The sequence below is a fragment of the Dasypus novemcinctus genome, chromosome 14, assembly GCF_030445035.2.
Source record: "Dasypus novemcinctus isolate mDasNov1 chromosome 14, mDasNov1.1.hap2, whole genome shotgun sequence".
In the NCBI taxonomy this organism is placed as follows: domain Eukaryota; kingdom Metazoa; phylum Chordata; class Mammalia; order Cingulata; family Dasypodidae; genus Dasypus; species Dasypus novemcinctus.
In genome coordinates this window covers 29377848-29395696 of record NC_080686.1, presented here as the reverse complement: position 1 = coordinate 29395696, position 17849 = coordinate 29377848, and the positions used below count along the sequence as shown (strand labels likewise).

Sequence of the window (17849 nt, the reverse complement as noted above, 5' to 3'; positions counted from 1 at the left end):
AATAATTTTAAGGCATTCAAGAACCTCCCCTTGCCCAAGTTAGGTTTTTTAACTATTATATGATACATTCTGATAGGTTTTCTTTTCTTTGAGGTGCAATTCACATAACACAGAATCACCATTTTAAAGTATACAATTAAGTGCCATTTAATACATTCACAATGATGTACAACCAACACCTCTCTTTACCTAGTTCGAAAACATACTTACCCTCCCAAAAAAATCTGTACCCAATAAGCAATAAGCAATTACTTCCCAACTCCTTCCCCATACCCCCTTGCAACTACCAGACTGCTTTGTTTCTTTGGATTTACCTATTCTGGATATGTCATGTAAATGGAATCACATAATATGTGACCTTTTGCACCTGGCTTCTTTCACTTGGCATAAAATTTTGGAGGTTCATCCACATCGTAGCATGCATCAGTATTTCATTCCTTTTTACGTGGATCAGTAATATTCCATTGCACATATATACCAGATTTTGTTTACCCAGTGATCTGCTGATGGACATCTGGATTGTTCCCACTTTTTGGCTATTGTGAATAATGCTGCACAAGTAGTGTACAAATATTTGAGTGCCTGTTTTCAAATCTTTTGGATATATAACTAGTACTGGAACTGCTGAGTCATACGGTAATTCTATATTTAACTTTTTGAGGAAGGGCTAAATTGTTTTCCACAGTAAGTGCACAATTTTACATTCCCACCAACAATGTATGAGGGTTCCAATTTCTCCACATCCTCACCAATACCTGTTTTTTTGTTTATTAAAACCAACCCAGGGGGTATGAAGTGGTATCTCATTGTGGTTTTGATTTACTTTTTCGATACTTAATGCTATTGAGCACTTTTCATTGCTTATTGGTCATTTGTCTATCTTTGGAGAAATGTCTATACAAGTCCTTTGCCCATTTTTAAAATTGGGTTGTTAGTGTTTTTGTTGTCAAGTTGTAATAGTTCTTTATATATTCTGGATACTAGACGCTTACCAGATATATGATTTGCAAATATTTTCTCCCATTCCACAGACTGACTTTTTACTTTCTTTATAGTAACCTTTAATGTAAAAATTTATTTATTTTGGTGAAAGCCAATTTATCTTTTTTATTGTTGTTTCTTTTGCTTTTGGTATCATAGCTCAGAATTCATTAACAAATGCAAGGTCTTAAAGATTCAACCCTATGTTTTCATCTGAGAATTTTAGAGTTTTAGTCCTTATATTTAGATTGCTGATCTGGTTGGAGTTAACTTTTGTATGTGGTATGATGTACAACTTCATTCTTTTGCAAGTGAAAATCAGAAGAAAGGGGGGACTTTTTTCATATGTAAGTGGCTGCAAACTGAAGGATTCAAAACAGATGCCAATAAAAAAATGAAAGAATGAATACATAAAAAGATAGATCTGAATATGCTTGTATTTTGTCCTTCTTGCTTTGGCGTCAATTCTGTCTCAAATATCTCTAATCAAGTCATGGGTAGAGGCATTTGCTGGGGGAAAACAATTTTTTTTTAAAGATCATGCCCTTCAACCTAATCACCCAGAGGTCCTGAAACCTGATTAAAACAGGAGTTTCTAGTCCCTGTTTTAGGACTGGTGGAAGGAGTATTTCAAAGATACCTTAGGGGAGTGTCACAGAGGTCCTACGAAGAAGAGGACTTATAAAGTTGATTGATGAACTGTGGCAGCCAAATAGGAGGGCAGGAGCCGATTTCAAGATTTAGGGATTTTTACCATGCACCAAAATAGTAAAATCAGAAGGATGAACAGATTTTAGGGTGGAGATAATGTTGTATATATTTCCTCAGAGGTGTCCAAGGGGAACTATTTCTCATGGATACAAGTCGGAGATGAACAAATAGATTATGATGAAAGACATACACACTGGATTTGTATTCTAAGTGGTAACAATTAAGGCCACAAAAGTTGATGTGATATCCAACAGGAGGAGTAAAGACAAAACAGGTCAAGGCTTGGAGATATTGAACACAATTTTTGGGCATCAATAGAAGATTAATGAAGTAAGCCATGTAATGACCCAGATGATTTTTAAAAAAAATTTTTAGGAGGTACTGGGGATCGAATCTGGAATCTTGTACATGGGAAGCAGGCACTCAACCACTGAGCTACACCTGCTCTTCCAGATGATATTTTGAACAGAGTGCTGAAAGGAGAATATATATATATATGACACTGGAAACAATCAATATAAGACAAAACTTTAAAAAGCCTTAACTATACACCATAAAATTTGTTACAGACAAAAAACAGACTACATTTTTATTGAGATAAATTCACACACTAAATAATCCATCCAAAGTAGAATATCTTTTTAAAACTTCAAATGGGAAAAATTAGACTTGGCAGAATTAAATAGCATGGAAATGGCTATGGTTAAAATGCACTGAGAAAATTATACTTGGTAGAAAAAGTATATATAAAAAACTCACAATTGACTAACTTGATGGGAATTTTAAATTTAATCCATAAATCAATTTGATAAAATTACCACAAAAGAACTGATCTTAATGAATATAATAATTTCAATAAAATAAAATTTGAATTCTTGGAAATAAAATAATTAAATTGGTTTCATGAGTTTGTTTTGCATGAAAATTCATCAGTGTTGAATGATTAAATCTGATTTCTAAAATGTATGTTATTGGAAAAGACAAAACTACAAAGAAGATAAAAAGAGCAGTGGTTGGGGAAGTGGACTTGGCCCAGTGGTTAGGGCGTCTGTCTACCACATAGGAGGTCCGCGGTTCAAACCCCGGGCCTCCTTGACCCGAGTTGAGCTGGCCCATGCGCAGTGCTGATGGAGCCCCACGTGCAAGCAGTGCACCCTGTAAGGAGAACCACCCAGCGTGAAAGAAAGTTCAGCCTGCCCAGGAAAGGCGCCGCACACATGGAGAACTGACACAGCAAGATGATGCAACAAAAAGAGACACAGATTCCCATGCCGCTAACAACGGAAGCGGACAAACAAGAACACGCAGCAAAATAGACACAGAGAACAGACAACTGGGGGGGAGGAAGGGGAGAGAAATAAATAAAAAAATTAAAAATCTTAAAAAAAAGAGCAGTGGTTGCCAGCGGTTTAGGGGAAGAGGGGGGCTTGAACAGGTAAAAGATAGGGGAGTTTTAGAGTAGTGAAACATTTCTGTATAATACTGTAATGGTAGATACATGACATTATGCATTTTTAAAAACCCATGGGGAGACAACAAGCAAGATGGTGGTGGAGTAAGGAGCTCCTAGAGTCAGCTCCTGTTACAGAGCAGTTAGTAAACACCCAGAGCTCTCTGGAGCTACTTGAAGCACCTGTTTGGGCGCTCCAGGAGACCAGAAGAGCATCCTGCCACATACTTGAAGGAATGGAAGGAGGAGTCTGCCCATCTGCAGAGAAGACGTGCAAGTAGAGCGCTCCACACCCTGGAGACCAGTGTCCGTCTTGCACTGGAGGCAAAAGCCACCTTGGGAGCTATTCCGCGGCTTGAATTGAAAGCTCCACTTCCCAAAAACAGGTGAGGAAGAGATGGTTGGGCACCAACTTCAGCTACTGATGAGTAAATTCAGTGGGCTAAAGTATAATACTGAGAACAGCTAAAGTTTGAGCCTGTCCAAGTCAGAAAGAGGCCGGGAGCTGCCATCTTAACTCCATGCCTGGAATGAAGGGAAGGGGGGTGGATTGAAAATCCCAGTGCTGGTGGGGACCAGCTTCTTTATATCCAGATCAGATTGCAGCTCTAGCCTAAGCCCCAGCCCCACCTCTGGGAGGGAGGAAGCTGGGGAACCTATGCCAGCCTGTCTGGGAAATGACGAGCCAAGCCGCGGAGGCCAGTGATTGTCCTACTTTGGCAGCACAAGATGCCCCAGGAGCTATTCTGTGGCTGGAATTGGAAAAGCTCTACTTCCCAAAAACAGGGGAGGAGGAGACAGTTGGCCACTGACTTTGGCTACTGATTGGTAGACTCAGCTGGCTAAGGAATAATGTTAGTAACAGTTTGGGTGTGAATCTGTCCATATCAGAAAGAGGCTGGTGGCTGCCATTTTGACTCCGCCCCCAGTCTGAGGAGGCGCGAGGAATGAACACAGTGACCGTAGGAACCCAGTTTCTTTCACCCAGACCAACCTGCAGCCCTAGCCTAGGCTTCAGCCCCACCTCTGGCAGGGAGGAGGCTGAGGGGCCCTGCATCAACCTATCCAGGTAACTGCAGGTACATTCAGCAGGCAAAGACTGACATTCATAAATCTACTGGGGCAACTGAGATCATCTTGGACATGCACTGCATAGATTGCTGCCCACACCTACAGCTCCATCCCTGCCCCAGACGGGAGAAAGGGGCGTGAAGCCTCATCAGTCTCTTTGGGCAAATACAGTCTACACCTGCTCGACTTGGATTATTCTACACAGTTGTGACTCTGTCCTACCCTTGGCAAAGGAGAAAGTTGGAAGAAGCTTCATTGGTCCCTGGGGCCATGAGGGCAGCTTGAGCCTCCATAACTTATAGCACCAACTACATCCTTGGTTCTGATTGCACAACCAGCAAGGCAGAAAGGGCAGGAGGCCCTAAACTAAAGAGAAAAACTGTACCCAGAATAAATATTCTAGTAAGTCAGATGCCAAGACACAAACAAAAAATTACAATCCACACCAAGAAACCAAAGAAATGACCCAATTAAAGGAACAAGATAAGCCTCCAGATGACATAAAGGAGTTATGACAACTAATCATAGATGTTCAACAATCTCCTTAATAAATTCAATGAGGTGGATAAATAGATTAAGGATATTAAGAAGACACCGGATGCACACAAAGAAGAATTTGAAAACAAACAGAAAAATAGCAGATCTTATGGGATTGAAAGGTACAATAAATGAAATTTTTAAAAACATTGGAATCATATAATAGCAGATTTGAGGAGGCAGAAGAAAGGATTGGTGAGCTTGAAGAAATGGCCTCTGAAAGTGAACATAGAAAAGAACAGATGAAGAAAAGAATGGAAAATATTGAACAAGGTCTCAGGGAAGTTAAAGAAAGTAAAAGATGTGCAAACGTATGTGTTATGGGTATCTCAGAAGGAGAAGAGAAGGGGAAGGGGCAAAAGGAATATTTGAAGAAATAATGGTAGAAAATTTCCAACCCTATTTAAGGTCATACATATTCAAGTCCAAGAAGCAAAATGTACTCTCATCGGAAAAATTCTGACTAAACCAACTCTGAGACACAAACTAATCAGAATGTCAAATGCCAAAGACAAACAGAGAATTCTGACAACAGCAAGAGGAACGCAATGAATAACATATAAGGGATACCCAATAAGATTAAGTGCTGATTTCTCACCAGAAGCCATGGAAGCAAGATGACAGTGGAATGATACATTTAAGATACTACAAGAGAAAAACTTCCAGCTAAGAATCATATATCTGGCAAGGTTGTCTTTCAAAAATGAGGATGAGATTAGAATATTCACAGATAAACAGAAAGTGAGAGAATTTCTAAGCAAGAGACCAGATTTTCAGGAAACGCTAAAGGGTGTGCTAGAGGCTGAAAAGAAAAGACAGGAGAGAGATGCCTGGAAAAGAGTCTAGAAATGAAGATTACATCAATAAAAGTAACAAAAAGGGTCAAAAGAGTGGTGAAAATAAAACATGACAGATAAAACTCAAATAGGAATAAACTTAAAACAACGATGTAAAGCACTTGTATTTAGAAAACTGCAACTCATTGTTAAAAGAAATAAAAAAAGGCCTAAATAACTGGAAGAACATTCCATGCTCATGGATTGGAAGACTAAATATAATAAAGATATCAATTTTATTCAAATTGATATACAGATTCAATGCAATCCCAATAAAAATTTCACCAGCATTTTAAAAAAATTGAAAACACGATTATCAAATTTTTTTGGAAGGGTAAAGGGTCCAGAATAGCCAGAAACATCTTAAAAAGGAAAAGTGAACTCTTATCTCCAGAGTTTAAATCACATTGCCTAGCTATAGTGATAAAAACAGCATGGTACTGGAATAAAGATAGACACATAGACCAATGGAACCAAGGTCATGGTTCAGAAACAGACCCTCATAAGCATGGTCAAGTGATTTTTGACTAGGCTATCAAACCCACACAGCTCGGGCAGAACAATCCATTCAACAAATGGTGCTCAAAGAACTGGATATCCATAGCCAAAAGAAGGAAAGAGGACCCCTATCTTATACCTTATCCAAAAATTAACTAAAAATGGATAAAAAAACTACATATAAAAGAACCAAAAACCTTCTAGAAGAAATTGTAGGAAAATATCTTCAAGCCCTGGTGGTAGGTGGTGGATTCTTTATGATTTTTGTTGTTGTTGTTGAGGTACCAGGGCTGTGGATTGAACCCAGGACCTCATATGTGGGAAGTTGGTGATCAACCACTGAGCCACATTGGCTCCTATGGTGGATTCTTAAAGGAAATAAAAGGAGGACTGAGATGAACTACTGATGTTTAATGTATGCAGAAGTTTTAATTAGCTTTAATGTGAAAGTGTGGAAATGTATATAGAGGGGATGGTAACAAACAGTGAGTAACTCTAATTTATATATGGGGATGTGGCTGAAAATGGTAGTCTAGGGATGTAAATGGCAATTGACAGTATGCTAGAGAATAATCTAGAAATTGAATAGCATAGTAAACCAAGAGGTGGATGAGAACTGTGGTTGATGGTACAGATGCAAGAGTGTCCTTTTTGAGCTAGAGCAAATGTACATCACTCTTGCAGCGTGGTAGGAATGTGGAGAAGCATGAGAAAAGTACAACTGGAGGGATCTATGGACTGTGGTTAGCAGTATGTAATATGCTTGCATTTATACCAAAGATGTACTGTGTTGATGATGGGGCAGTATAGAGAATGTGTGCCAAATGTATACTATGGATGTGGTAACAATCAGATGGTATCATTTTATCTGTAACGAATGTTCCACCACAGTGTGGTGTGCTGATAAATGGATGTTGTTTGGGAATTCTGCACATGTGCATGACTGTTTTATAAGTTTACAACTTCGATCATAAAAAATATATTTAAAAAATAATAATAGGGTGGGTTGGGGGGAAAATACACCAAATATAACATAAGGACTAGAATTAGTAGTAAGATTTTGACAATATTCTTTCATTATCTGTAACAAATGTCTCATAACAATGCAAGGTGTCGGTAGAAGGTTTATGTATGGGACCCCTGTATAATGTTATGCATGTTTGCTTTGTAAGTCCATGACTTTTACTACATACTTATAGTTTATATATGTTCATATATAAATGATATAAAGATAATAATAATAATAGGGTGGGTTTGGGAAAAATACTTTGGTTAGTAGTAATATTTTGCCAATGCTCTTTAATCATTAGTTTAAAATGTTTAACAACCATGCAAGGCATTGGTGGTAGGGTGAATTATGAGAGTCCTGTATGATGTTATGCATGTTTTGTTTTTTAAGTTCACAACTATTACTATTCCACTTATTGTTTATGTATGTTTATGTGTGAGTGATATACTTCAATAAATTTAAAATAAAAAAAAAAGGTTTTAAAAAATCCATGGAACTGTATAATACAAAGAGTGAACCTTAATATATGCAAATTTAAAAATTCATTTAGGAATTTAGGCATCCTGGAAAAGGATATAAAGTGTGATAAAGGAATCTAATTGTATTATGAATGTAGGAAACAATCTCACTGAAAGTGTGAGGGAAAACGTACTGACCTATTTAACTTTGGAAATGAATGGGGTCTGTAAGAATAAGGCAAAAGAAACTGCATATAAGCACTGTTCTCTACTTGATAAAGTTGTTTCCCACAGGAGTATGCGTTCACAATTCTGATACTGTTATTATACATGTACACTGGAGTTGAACAATTGAGTAAGAGTAAATAGATGGCAGACGTTGGAGCCAGGTTTCTTACTGTTGAATAAAAAATTACAGATAAACAAATAAGGAGGTTAGACTGATCCATGTGGTAATGGATGTGAGCTGGGGGCATAAGTCAGTAAGAATTCATGTTTAATGTAATATAGACACAGACAATTATACATAGAAATATATAGATAGATACGTGAAGATACATGGGCTAGAATAAACACACACACACAGGCACATATATATCTTTACTCCATCAGCTGAGAGGGCCTAAAAGAAATGGCTCACCAGTACCCCTGAGCACACAAAGTGCCTAGAACTTGGTTTCTAATATCACTCTCCAATAAAAAGAACCAGGGCTCCTTGGAGAAATGACTGATTCTAGGACTAGAGCAGGAAATATACAAATCAGCTTGGAACTTCTTGTAGTGCCAGAAAGTAAGGAGGTGCTGAAGAAGAAAACAAAATAAAACACAACCCATCATGATGAGGGTATGCCAATGTTGAACCAAGAGCAAACTGAAAGAGCTCCCAATGGCCAAAGCTGGAACAATTTGACAACAAAATTAAGTAGTTTCGAAATATGACCCAATGTTTAAAAGAAATATCCATAAGCCTATACTGATATAAATGAATGATTGAATAAATGAATATGGGGGAGAAAGGACAAATCTTCCATGCAGAAGAATTCCAAATAAATTATGTATAAACCCAGTCCTCAAGAATGGGGATCATAATCCCCTGTACTCCTTAAAGATGGGCTGAGTATAGTGACTGTTTTCCAAAGAGTACAGCATGAAAAAGGGGGGTCGAAGGGAGAGTAACTTTGAGCAGAGAAACCTGGTAAACACTGCCTCAGTCAGGTAATGAAGGTCAACATCATCAGTCATAAATCAAGATGATGCATATACTCTTGGTAAGACATAATAAAAATGTTACTTTAGCCACGTGATCTTCTTCCCAAATCCATAAGCCCAGTCTAATCATGAGAAAAACATCTGACAAATTCCAACAGAAGAGTATTCTACAATATACCTGGCAAGTACTCCTCAAAGCTGACAAGATCATTAAAACAAGGAATGTCAAAAAGACACAGCCAAGAGGTCTAAGAAGCTATAACCATTAAATGTAAGTGGCATCCTGGATTAGGATCCTAGAAGAGAAAAATGACAGAAGGTAAAGAGTAAGGAAATCTGAATGAACTATGGACATTGGTTAATAATCATGTATCAACATTGGTCCATGAATTGGGACAAATGCACTACACTGATGTGAGATGTTAATATCAGGGGCAACTGTGGGAGATGGGTGAGGGGAGGTGTGGGAATTATGTACTATCTGCCCAATTTTCTGTAAATCTAAAATGGTCCTAAAAAATAAAGTCTATTGATGAAAAAAAACATTATTCATCAAGATGCAGTCAAAACATCCTCAGGATGAAAATGTCCTATGTTCAACTGCTGACATTTTTCTTATTTGCCATTCTTTTTTCTCTTAAGCATTTGACTATGTTTCTTCCGTTTTAAATTTGTCCCTTTCTTGGCATCACCCACCTAACTGACTTTTACTTCTTTAATTTTGACAGACTTACCTTCAAGAATAATTCTAAGAAAATAAATGGTGTGGTAATTAGGAGGTAATGATTCCCTTCAAGTAGGCATTTTTTCAGAAAGTTGGTAGATTTGTAGAATAGACAAAAGGTTAAGAAGGAAATGGGCAGATGGAAAGTGGAGCCAAGAATACAAACCACTCACTGAAGAAGAGCATAGAATAAATGTTAGATTGCCACTATTTATGTTTAGTTTATTACATATATTTTTCTACTTTTCAAACAAAATAAATTTGCATTTGTTTGCTTTTTCCTTCATTTTGCTATATTCTGTTTTTGTTTTATTGCACTTTGTCTTCTAATAATATTGTAAGATTTAAAATTTTTATTAAGTATAGCATACATACAGAAAAACTCACAATCATTACTGCCCAGAAGTCTTCCTCCTGTCCCATCTCAATCACTACCCTATCCCCTCCTGCTCAGAGGTAACCACTATCTCAATTTGACATAACGCAAGTTTTGCCTGTTTTTGACATTTATATAATTAGAATTATATAAAGTAGTCTCTTTCTGGCTAGTTTCACTCTAAATTGTGTAAGATTCATCCATGATGTGACACACAGCATAGTTTGCATATTTTCTCTGCTGGGCAAATTATTACATTGCATGAGCAAACCACAATAGATCCATTCTTCTGTTGACAGATCTGTAGACTGCTTGTGAATAATGATACTATGAACATTCTTCCTTATGCCTTTCCTAATGCTTGTGTGGGTGCATTTCTGTTGGATACAGTTAGGAGTAGAATCAATGTGTCATAGGCAATACACATATTGTTTCAATTATTATTATTATTTTTCTATCTGGTTGCATCCTCATCTTCTTGGTGCTCACTTCACCGCTTGGGGAGCCTGTGCCTCACCATGCAGGTCTGGGATGCCTATTTTCTTTCTTTTTTTACCAGGAGATCCCGGGGATCAAACCCACGGCCTCATATGGTAAATGGAAGATCAACTGCTTGAGCCACAGCCACTTCCCTGTTTCAATTATTAACATGAGTTTTCAAAAGCATTAAAATACACCTAAGGGGGGAAAAACACACCACCATAGGACTGTATAACAAAGTGAACCCTAATGTAAACTATGGACTACAATTAATTGTACAATTATAATAATATTTTTTCATCAATTGTAACGAAGGCACCACACAAAGGCAAATTGTTAACAATGGTAAGGGGGTGTAAATGGAAGCTCTATATTTCCTGCATGTTTATTCTGTAAACCTACACTTTCTCTATTAAAAAATTTTTATTTACAATAACATCTAAGAATAAATCTTACTAAACTTGTACAAAAATTCTACAGAACACTATAAAACAGTACTGAGAAAAATTAAAGATGAGCTAAATTAACAAAGGGATATACCATGGCCATTGGTTGGAAGATTTAGTATTTAAAGATGACAATTCTCCCCAAATTGATCTACAGAGTCAATGTAATGCTAATCAAAATCTAACAGAGTTTTTATGGAAACAGACATGCAGATTCTAAAATTTATATAGACATGTAAATGGCTATGTATAGCCTCTTGAAGAACAAGGTACTGGTACAAGGATAGACAAAGAGGCTGGTGAAACAAAATATAAAATCTAGAAACATAAATATAAAATATAAAAACAGACCTGTGGAGAAGCAAATGTAACTCAAATGATAAGCCCTCTACCTACCATATGGGAGCACCCAGGTTCAATCCCTGGGGCCTCCTGGTGAAAAAGAAGAGAAAGCATGCCTGCGTGGCAAACAGAGTGCCCACGCAAATGCCCATAGAGCGAGCCAAGTGCCGACGTGGTGAGCTGAGAGCTCATGCAAGTGCCTATGTCATGAGCCGAGTGCCCGCATGGTAAGCCAGTGCCTGCTCGGTGAGCCAGTGCCCATGCAGTTAACCAGTGCCTGCGCAGTGAGCAGTGTGCTCGCACAGCAAGCTGAGTGCCCATGTGGTGTGCAAGTGACTCATGCAGCAAGATGATGACACAACAAAAGAGAGACGAAGGGGAGAGTCTGGGTGAAGAGAAGCAGAGGCTAGGAACTGAGATGGCGCAATTGACAGGGAACCACTCTCCACATCAGAGGTCCCCAGGATCAAATCCCAGGAAATCCTAGAGGAGAAAGACAAGAAGAGAAGACAAAAAGAGAAACAGATACAGAAGATCAATACAGTGAATGGACACAGACAGCAAAAACAGTGGGGTGGGAGAGGGAGAGGAAATGGAAGGAAAAAAACCAAAAACCAAAATGCAGACCTATGTATATAAGAAAGGTGGTACTGCAGATCAGTGAGGAAAGAACACACTTTTTAGTAAATTATGTGAGATCAGTTGAATGTCCACAGGAGAAAAATGAACTGTAACCCTATACTTGATGCCACATAAAGAAACCAAGTTCTAGTAGACTGCTAGATCTAAACATGAAGTTCCAAAAGGTACTGCTGTTTGTTTTTAATGTCATACCATTCTCTAGGATCCCAGTAGAGTCTGAGCATTTTGAGAGTTGAATCCATTTTAAACTTTCTATTGCTTATACTAGCACAACTGCCCAGTACATATTAGGTGGTCAATATATATATTTGTTCAATGAACAAACACACATAAGTGTAACTGTCTGATCTCTACTTGTATGTATCTCTAGAGAACTCAAACAAAACAGAGACACCGAAAGCTAGGTATTTAGCAAAAGAGTTAGTTACATACATATTTATTTACACTTAAGATAAAGCCGTAACATAAAAAAGTATAATACTTAAATATATTTGATGATTCTGATAACTCCATCTATGACACTTTTCCTGATTACTCTGGTCTTAGATTTTTCTTCCTTGGTATGGCTACCTTGTCAAGTTATGTGATTCATTTAATACTCACCGTTTGAGAATAAGTAAGGTCTTTATACATTCCTTTTCTCCCTCAACTGTTATTTACACAGATGGTTCAGTTTTATCTTTCCAGACTCAGCTTGAATAGCACCTTTTCTTTTTAAAAAAATTTTTTTAATTTATTCCCTGCCCCTGCCATTGTCTGCTCTCTTGTGTCTATTCGCTGTGTGTTCTTCTGTGTCCGCTTGCATTCTCGGCGGCTCCGGGAATCTGTGTCTCTTTTAATTGCATCATCTTGCTGCGTCAGCTCTGCGTGTATGCGGCACCACTCCCAGGCAGGCTGCGCTTTTTGTGCAGGGTGGCTCTTCCTTGTGCACGTGGCTCCCCTACGCGGGGGACACCCTTGTGTGGCACAGCACTCCCTGTGCGCATCAGCACTGTGCTTAGGCCAACTCACCACATGGGCCAGGAGGCCCTGGGTTTGAACCCTGGACCTCCTATATGGTAGGTGGATGCTCTATCAGTTGAGCCACTTCCGCTTCCCAAAATAGCACCTTTTCTAAGAAAATGTCCTTGACCAACCCAGCTAGGTAGGGATTTTCTCCCCAGTGCTTGTTATCCTCCTTAACTTCCTTCACAATCCCATTTCTACTTGTATTTATTTTACTCTGTGTGTGTATTTAGGAGGCATGGGGGATTGAACCTAGGACCTCGTACATGGGAAGCAGGCGCTCAACCACTGAGCTACATCCACTCCCCAATGACTGTATATGTATATGTGTGTGTATATATATGTGTGTGTGTGTGTATACATATATATACTTAAAGATTTTATTTATTTCTTCCTATCCCCTCATTGTTCGCATTTGCCATGTCTGCTAGTATTCCTTCTTTAGGAGGCACTGGGAACTGCATGCAGGACTTCCCATGTGGTAGGTGGGAGCTCAATCACTTGAGCCACGTTCACTTTCCTATATTTTTAACTGATTGTTTTTCCCACCAGATTATAAGTATCACAAAGGTAGTAACTATGTCAGTTTTGTTCAACGCTATCTACTCAGGGTTCAGTCTGCTGCTTGACACACAGTGGACACTCAACGAATACTTGTTGAATAATTGATTTTATTTTAGAATTTAAGTAGACATTTTATCTCCCTAATTAATCTGTTAATACTCTGAAAGTATCTTAACTCCACATTCTGCATAATAACAAGTCCTGTAGCCCCACATTTATAAAGTATGCATTCTATAAGAATGTATTTACTGCATGAGAAAATAAAAACACTTACCTTGCCAAAGCTTCCTTTTCCTATTACTTTCAAGAAATCAAAATCTGTTGGTTTGGCACTGAAATAAATTAACAAGAATTAGCCTCACAGAAATTGGCAAGTTAACATTTAAACATTTCTTAGCACCTCACTCTTTAATAAGTAAATGTTGAATACTAAACACTTCATCGTGATGACTCTTTTCAGTGATAGTATCTTATCTTCAAAATAAACCAGGTAATAATGAATAGTAATAATATTTACTTTCTGATTAGATAAAATATTTTGTAACTTTGTTTAAGCTTCCTTAAATTCTACTTAAAAGGGACTTCAATAACATTCTTTTTGGAGACAAGAAAATGTTACCCTTTACATAAAGGAGCTTCTATCTAAATCAATTTGATAAACATTAGAAATAAAACATCTGTCTGCTTATTCTTATGGATGATAATAAAGGAAAGCCAAAGGGAATCCTAATGTTGTCCTTTTATTTATAACAACCCATCAGGTAAAAGCACTGGCTTTATGAGGGCAAAGGTGCTCAGCAACAGAAGACTAACTTTAAGTAGCCAGAAGAGCTGTTTGCCTCAGCAGAGTCTAAATTTTTAAGTTGTACTAGGAAGAAGAGAATGAACCCATTCAGAGATGAAATTTCCTTCAAGTCACATATTGAAAGAAACATTCAAATCAAACACGAGTAACACCAGAACCAGGTTAAACAATAACAGGTGAAGATTAGTGAGATAAATACTTAACTCAAGTTAAATGTTTTTCTTCTTCAAAAAAATCCCTTCTTTGGACTATCTAATTTGCTCTTTGACAATATGCTGAGATACTGAAATAGTTTCTTAAACAAAGGTAACAGTGAAAAATCATGCAAATCCCTCAAACATAGCAAACAGGCTAAGTGAGGCCATAGCCAAATTCCCCTGTTAACTACTGGCAATGAATCCTAATTGAAAGCAGATTTCCATTTTTGTGCTGCCTGACAAACTCATGGCCACAACTGTTTGAAAAGACTGCTCAAAACCAAACTTCGTCTTCCAGTTACCATCCCATTCCTTTGCAGCAAAACTTCTCAAATACTCTCTACAGTCAGTGTCAATATCTACTGTCTTCTCCTTTAGTTTTCTCTAGATCCCTTTCCTACTAGACTTTTGAACCAAACACACCATCAAAACTGCTCATAAAAGTCACCAGTGACTTCAACATTATTATATCCAGTGTTCGATTCTCCATCCTCATCTTCCTTGACCTATTGGCAATATCAATGGAGTGGGTTACTTCCTCCTTCTTGAAATACTTTCTTTCCCTGACTCCAGGACAGTACATTCCTAATTTTCATCTTATCTTACTGACCACTCTTTCTCACTCTCCTTGACCAGTTTCTCCCTGAACTTGGCTAATTAGAAGTATCCCAGGACCCGGTCCTTAGGCAGCTTGTCCTGTCTCTCTCTACATATTCCATAAGTGGACCAAAAGGGTTGGGGAGGCATAGTGTCCTGGGATAAAAGAGAATATTTAACAATTAATCCAGTAAGCCTGTAGGAATAGTAATACTATACTCCTCCAACCAGTGGCAGCCACCACTAATCAATCAGACATTCCTTCACACTGAGCCAAGGAATGGCCTGGGAATCCCTCTTTCTATTGAGAGTCGCATGCATTTGCTTCCAATTAATTGCTAGTGTTGACACTCAAGATGAAGTCTATATTTGCTACCACTGACTAGTTTGGCATTTCTCAAACTGTGTTCATCAAAATGTTAAAGAAAAATAAATTTCCCCTGTGGTCAAATAAATACGGAAATACAGGAGAGATTGGTTAAACAAAGTTCAGTTTAATACATGCTTTAATATGCTAATGTGCATCCTGACCAACTGGCCAACAACTCTGCCCCAAAGCCCTGAGCCCCAGGAGCATATCAATGAAGCGTGCACAGAGGCTTTTCACAGAGTACCTCCCAGGATTCGTGGGCCTCCAGGAAATACGGCCTACTGATTTTACACACACACACACACAAACCCAGAAAAGTGCGATGGCAAAACAGCAGAACACAGTTAACAATTTGTGGCTTAAAAATTCCTCGGGGCTCTACTAAAGCAATGAAAAATCAGAGCAGTAAATTAGCCCAGCATATAGTACTCTATTCACCCTAAATACAGTTATATTTACTAGGCTTACAGGCAAATTGGTATAATCATATATATTTCCAGAGTCAGAAAAAAGATCTTCCAAAAATTTAAAGGACTGTTTGAAACAAATTAAACCTACTGAGGATTTCCAGACGGTCCCAGGTTGATGTTCTGTGAGGTAGAGTGCAGCTGTGAAAGAACACAGGAACATCCTTACTGGGGCTTGAAATATTATTAGTCAATTAATGCTTTTGAAATAATAAAATATGCATAACTGTACCACAAATATTTGGTATATAGGTGTCTCAAATATCTAGGGTCCTATATATTTATACTTCATATAAGCTACAGTTAATGAATTAAGCTTTAAAGACCTTACCTTTAAGTTAGTCAGAACCAAGAAAATATTTTTTAAGCAGTATTTACTGAAGAGATATATGTAGTATATATTTCCACTTAAATCATTTGGAACTTATAGTTTCCAGAATATGAGCTATTTTTAAAAATAAGAGGCAAATATTCTCCTACTTCAAAAGTTCTTAAGTATAATAATATTTCTTATGAAAACAACAACACTGGTACCAGTTTTTAAGTTACAAGTCAAATTTATTTCCACTGATACCTTTACATGAAATGTCCTCATGTAGTAGTTTTCAATTCCCCAAAGACAGAAATATATAGAACAATAAAAGTCTAGCGCAAGACAAAAAAATGTGTATAGACTCTGGTTCATTAAATGAGATTTGCCCTGTTGTGGCGTAACCCAGGAGGAGACGTATATGTTTAAATATTATAGTGTTCTATAGAACACTGTAATTTCAATACATTTATGGTTTTAATGAATGTTCAGGAAACTGGATCAATTTTCCATCAATGAACTTTTCTTACAGACAAGAGAAAAGAGAAATAAGCATGGATTAAACAATAAGGGTAGCTTGTCCCTGCATTAGGTTAATATGCAGTAAAATTTTTATTTTTGACAATGATTTTTCCAATGAAATGCAATTCCCAAATAATAACGGATATGGCTAACATATAAAATCAGACAGTTTTCCATTCTACCTACTATTTTTTTTTAAGATTATATCTAACTAGTAAATTGAAAGTGGGGGATAGTATAGTAATAGAATGTTCACTAATTGAAATCAAAAGTGTCTTGACTTCTCTTGGCCTCAATTTTTCTCTCCATAAATGAGGGGGTAGGTTTAGATTAAAATATTTTCCAGCTCTGAACTTCATTTACTTACTTAAAAATACAAGTATAAAACAAAGTATATAGTCTTTTCTCTTTTTTGAAGAAATTCTTTTTATCAGAATTTTAAAACTGCAAGAGATCCTAGTCCAAGATCCAGACTGTATGGTTTGGGGAAATAAGAAACAAAACTCAGATCTAAAGCAAACAGTGGCAGAACAGGTGGGAGAACACAGGAATCTCTCTCAGTTAGGTTGTTTCTTCAAAACCAGCTGTCTCCTTTAGCCAGGCAAGACATCCTTTAAAAGACTAGCAAGCAAAACATGGAAAATCATGGTCATATGGATTTAATAGTTTAAAATAGTTTAATCTTTTTCAATTAAAATATATATGCATATTTCAAATTTTTGGAAAACACTAGGAAGAAGGATTTTTAAAAAATCTGTTACCTTACCAAAATGGATTTGCAAATATTTTATAGTAATTCCATATCATCTTTATATATCTTTTAAAAACTGACAGTAATCACACTGTGTGAATATGTATATAAAATTTTACATACTGATTTCACTTAACAGTATGTCAAACAAATATTACCATCTTCAAAAGTACTTTAACAAATGCATAATGTTTAGGGACAAATAATCTGACTAATGAAACTTAACTGGATTCAAATTTTTCATTATTATAAATAATGGTAAAATGAACATCTTTGTTTTTTTCCATGTGAAGGGCTATTTCCTTTGCATCAATTCCTATATGAATATTCTTCATGTTTGAGACATACTACCCATTGCTTTCCAAAGAGTTGCAAGCAATTATAATAACATAAAGAAAGCTCAAGGGTGCCCATGGTACCTTATCCTTACTGGCCCTGCAGTATTTTAGTTATTTTATATTTTTGTAGGAGAAAAAAACTTTAAAGTTTCA

General features: G+C 37.1%; 1 protein-coding gene across 13 annotated transcripts in view; it reads right to left on the bottom strand.

The window, feature by feature from the left end:
- The window catches only part of SGK3 (serum/glucocorticoid regulated kinase family member 3), a 187971-nt gene that overhangs the window by 28348 nt on the left and 141774 nt on the right, over positions 1–17849 (bottom strand). For all 13 annotated transcript variants that reach the window (XM_004477797.5, XM_004477796.4, XM_058275595.1 and 10 more), the window contains 2 exons: positions 15867–15916; positions 13614–13671 (listed from right to left, as the gene is read on the bottom strand). In XM_004477797.5, coding sequence (XP_004477854.1) covers positions 13614–13671; positions 15867–15916 — 108 coding nt within the window. The remainder of the gene's footprint in view (positions 1–13613; positions 13672–15866; positions 15917–17849) is intronic.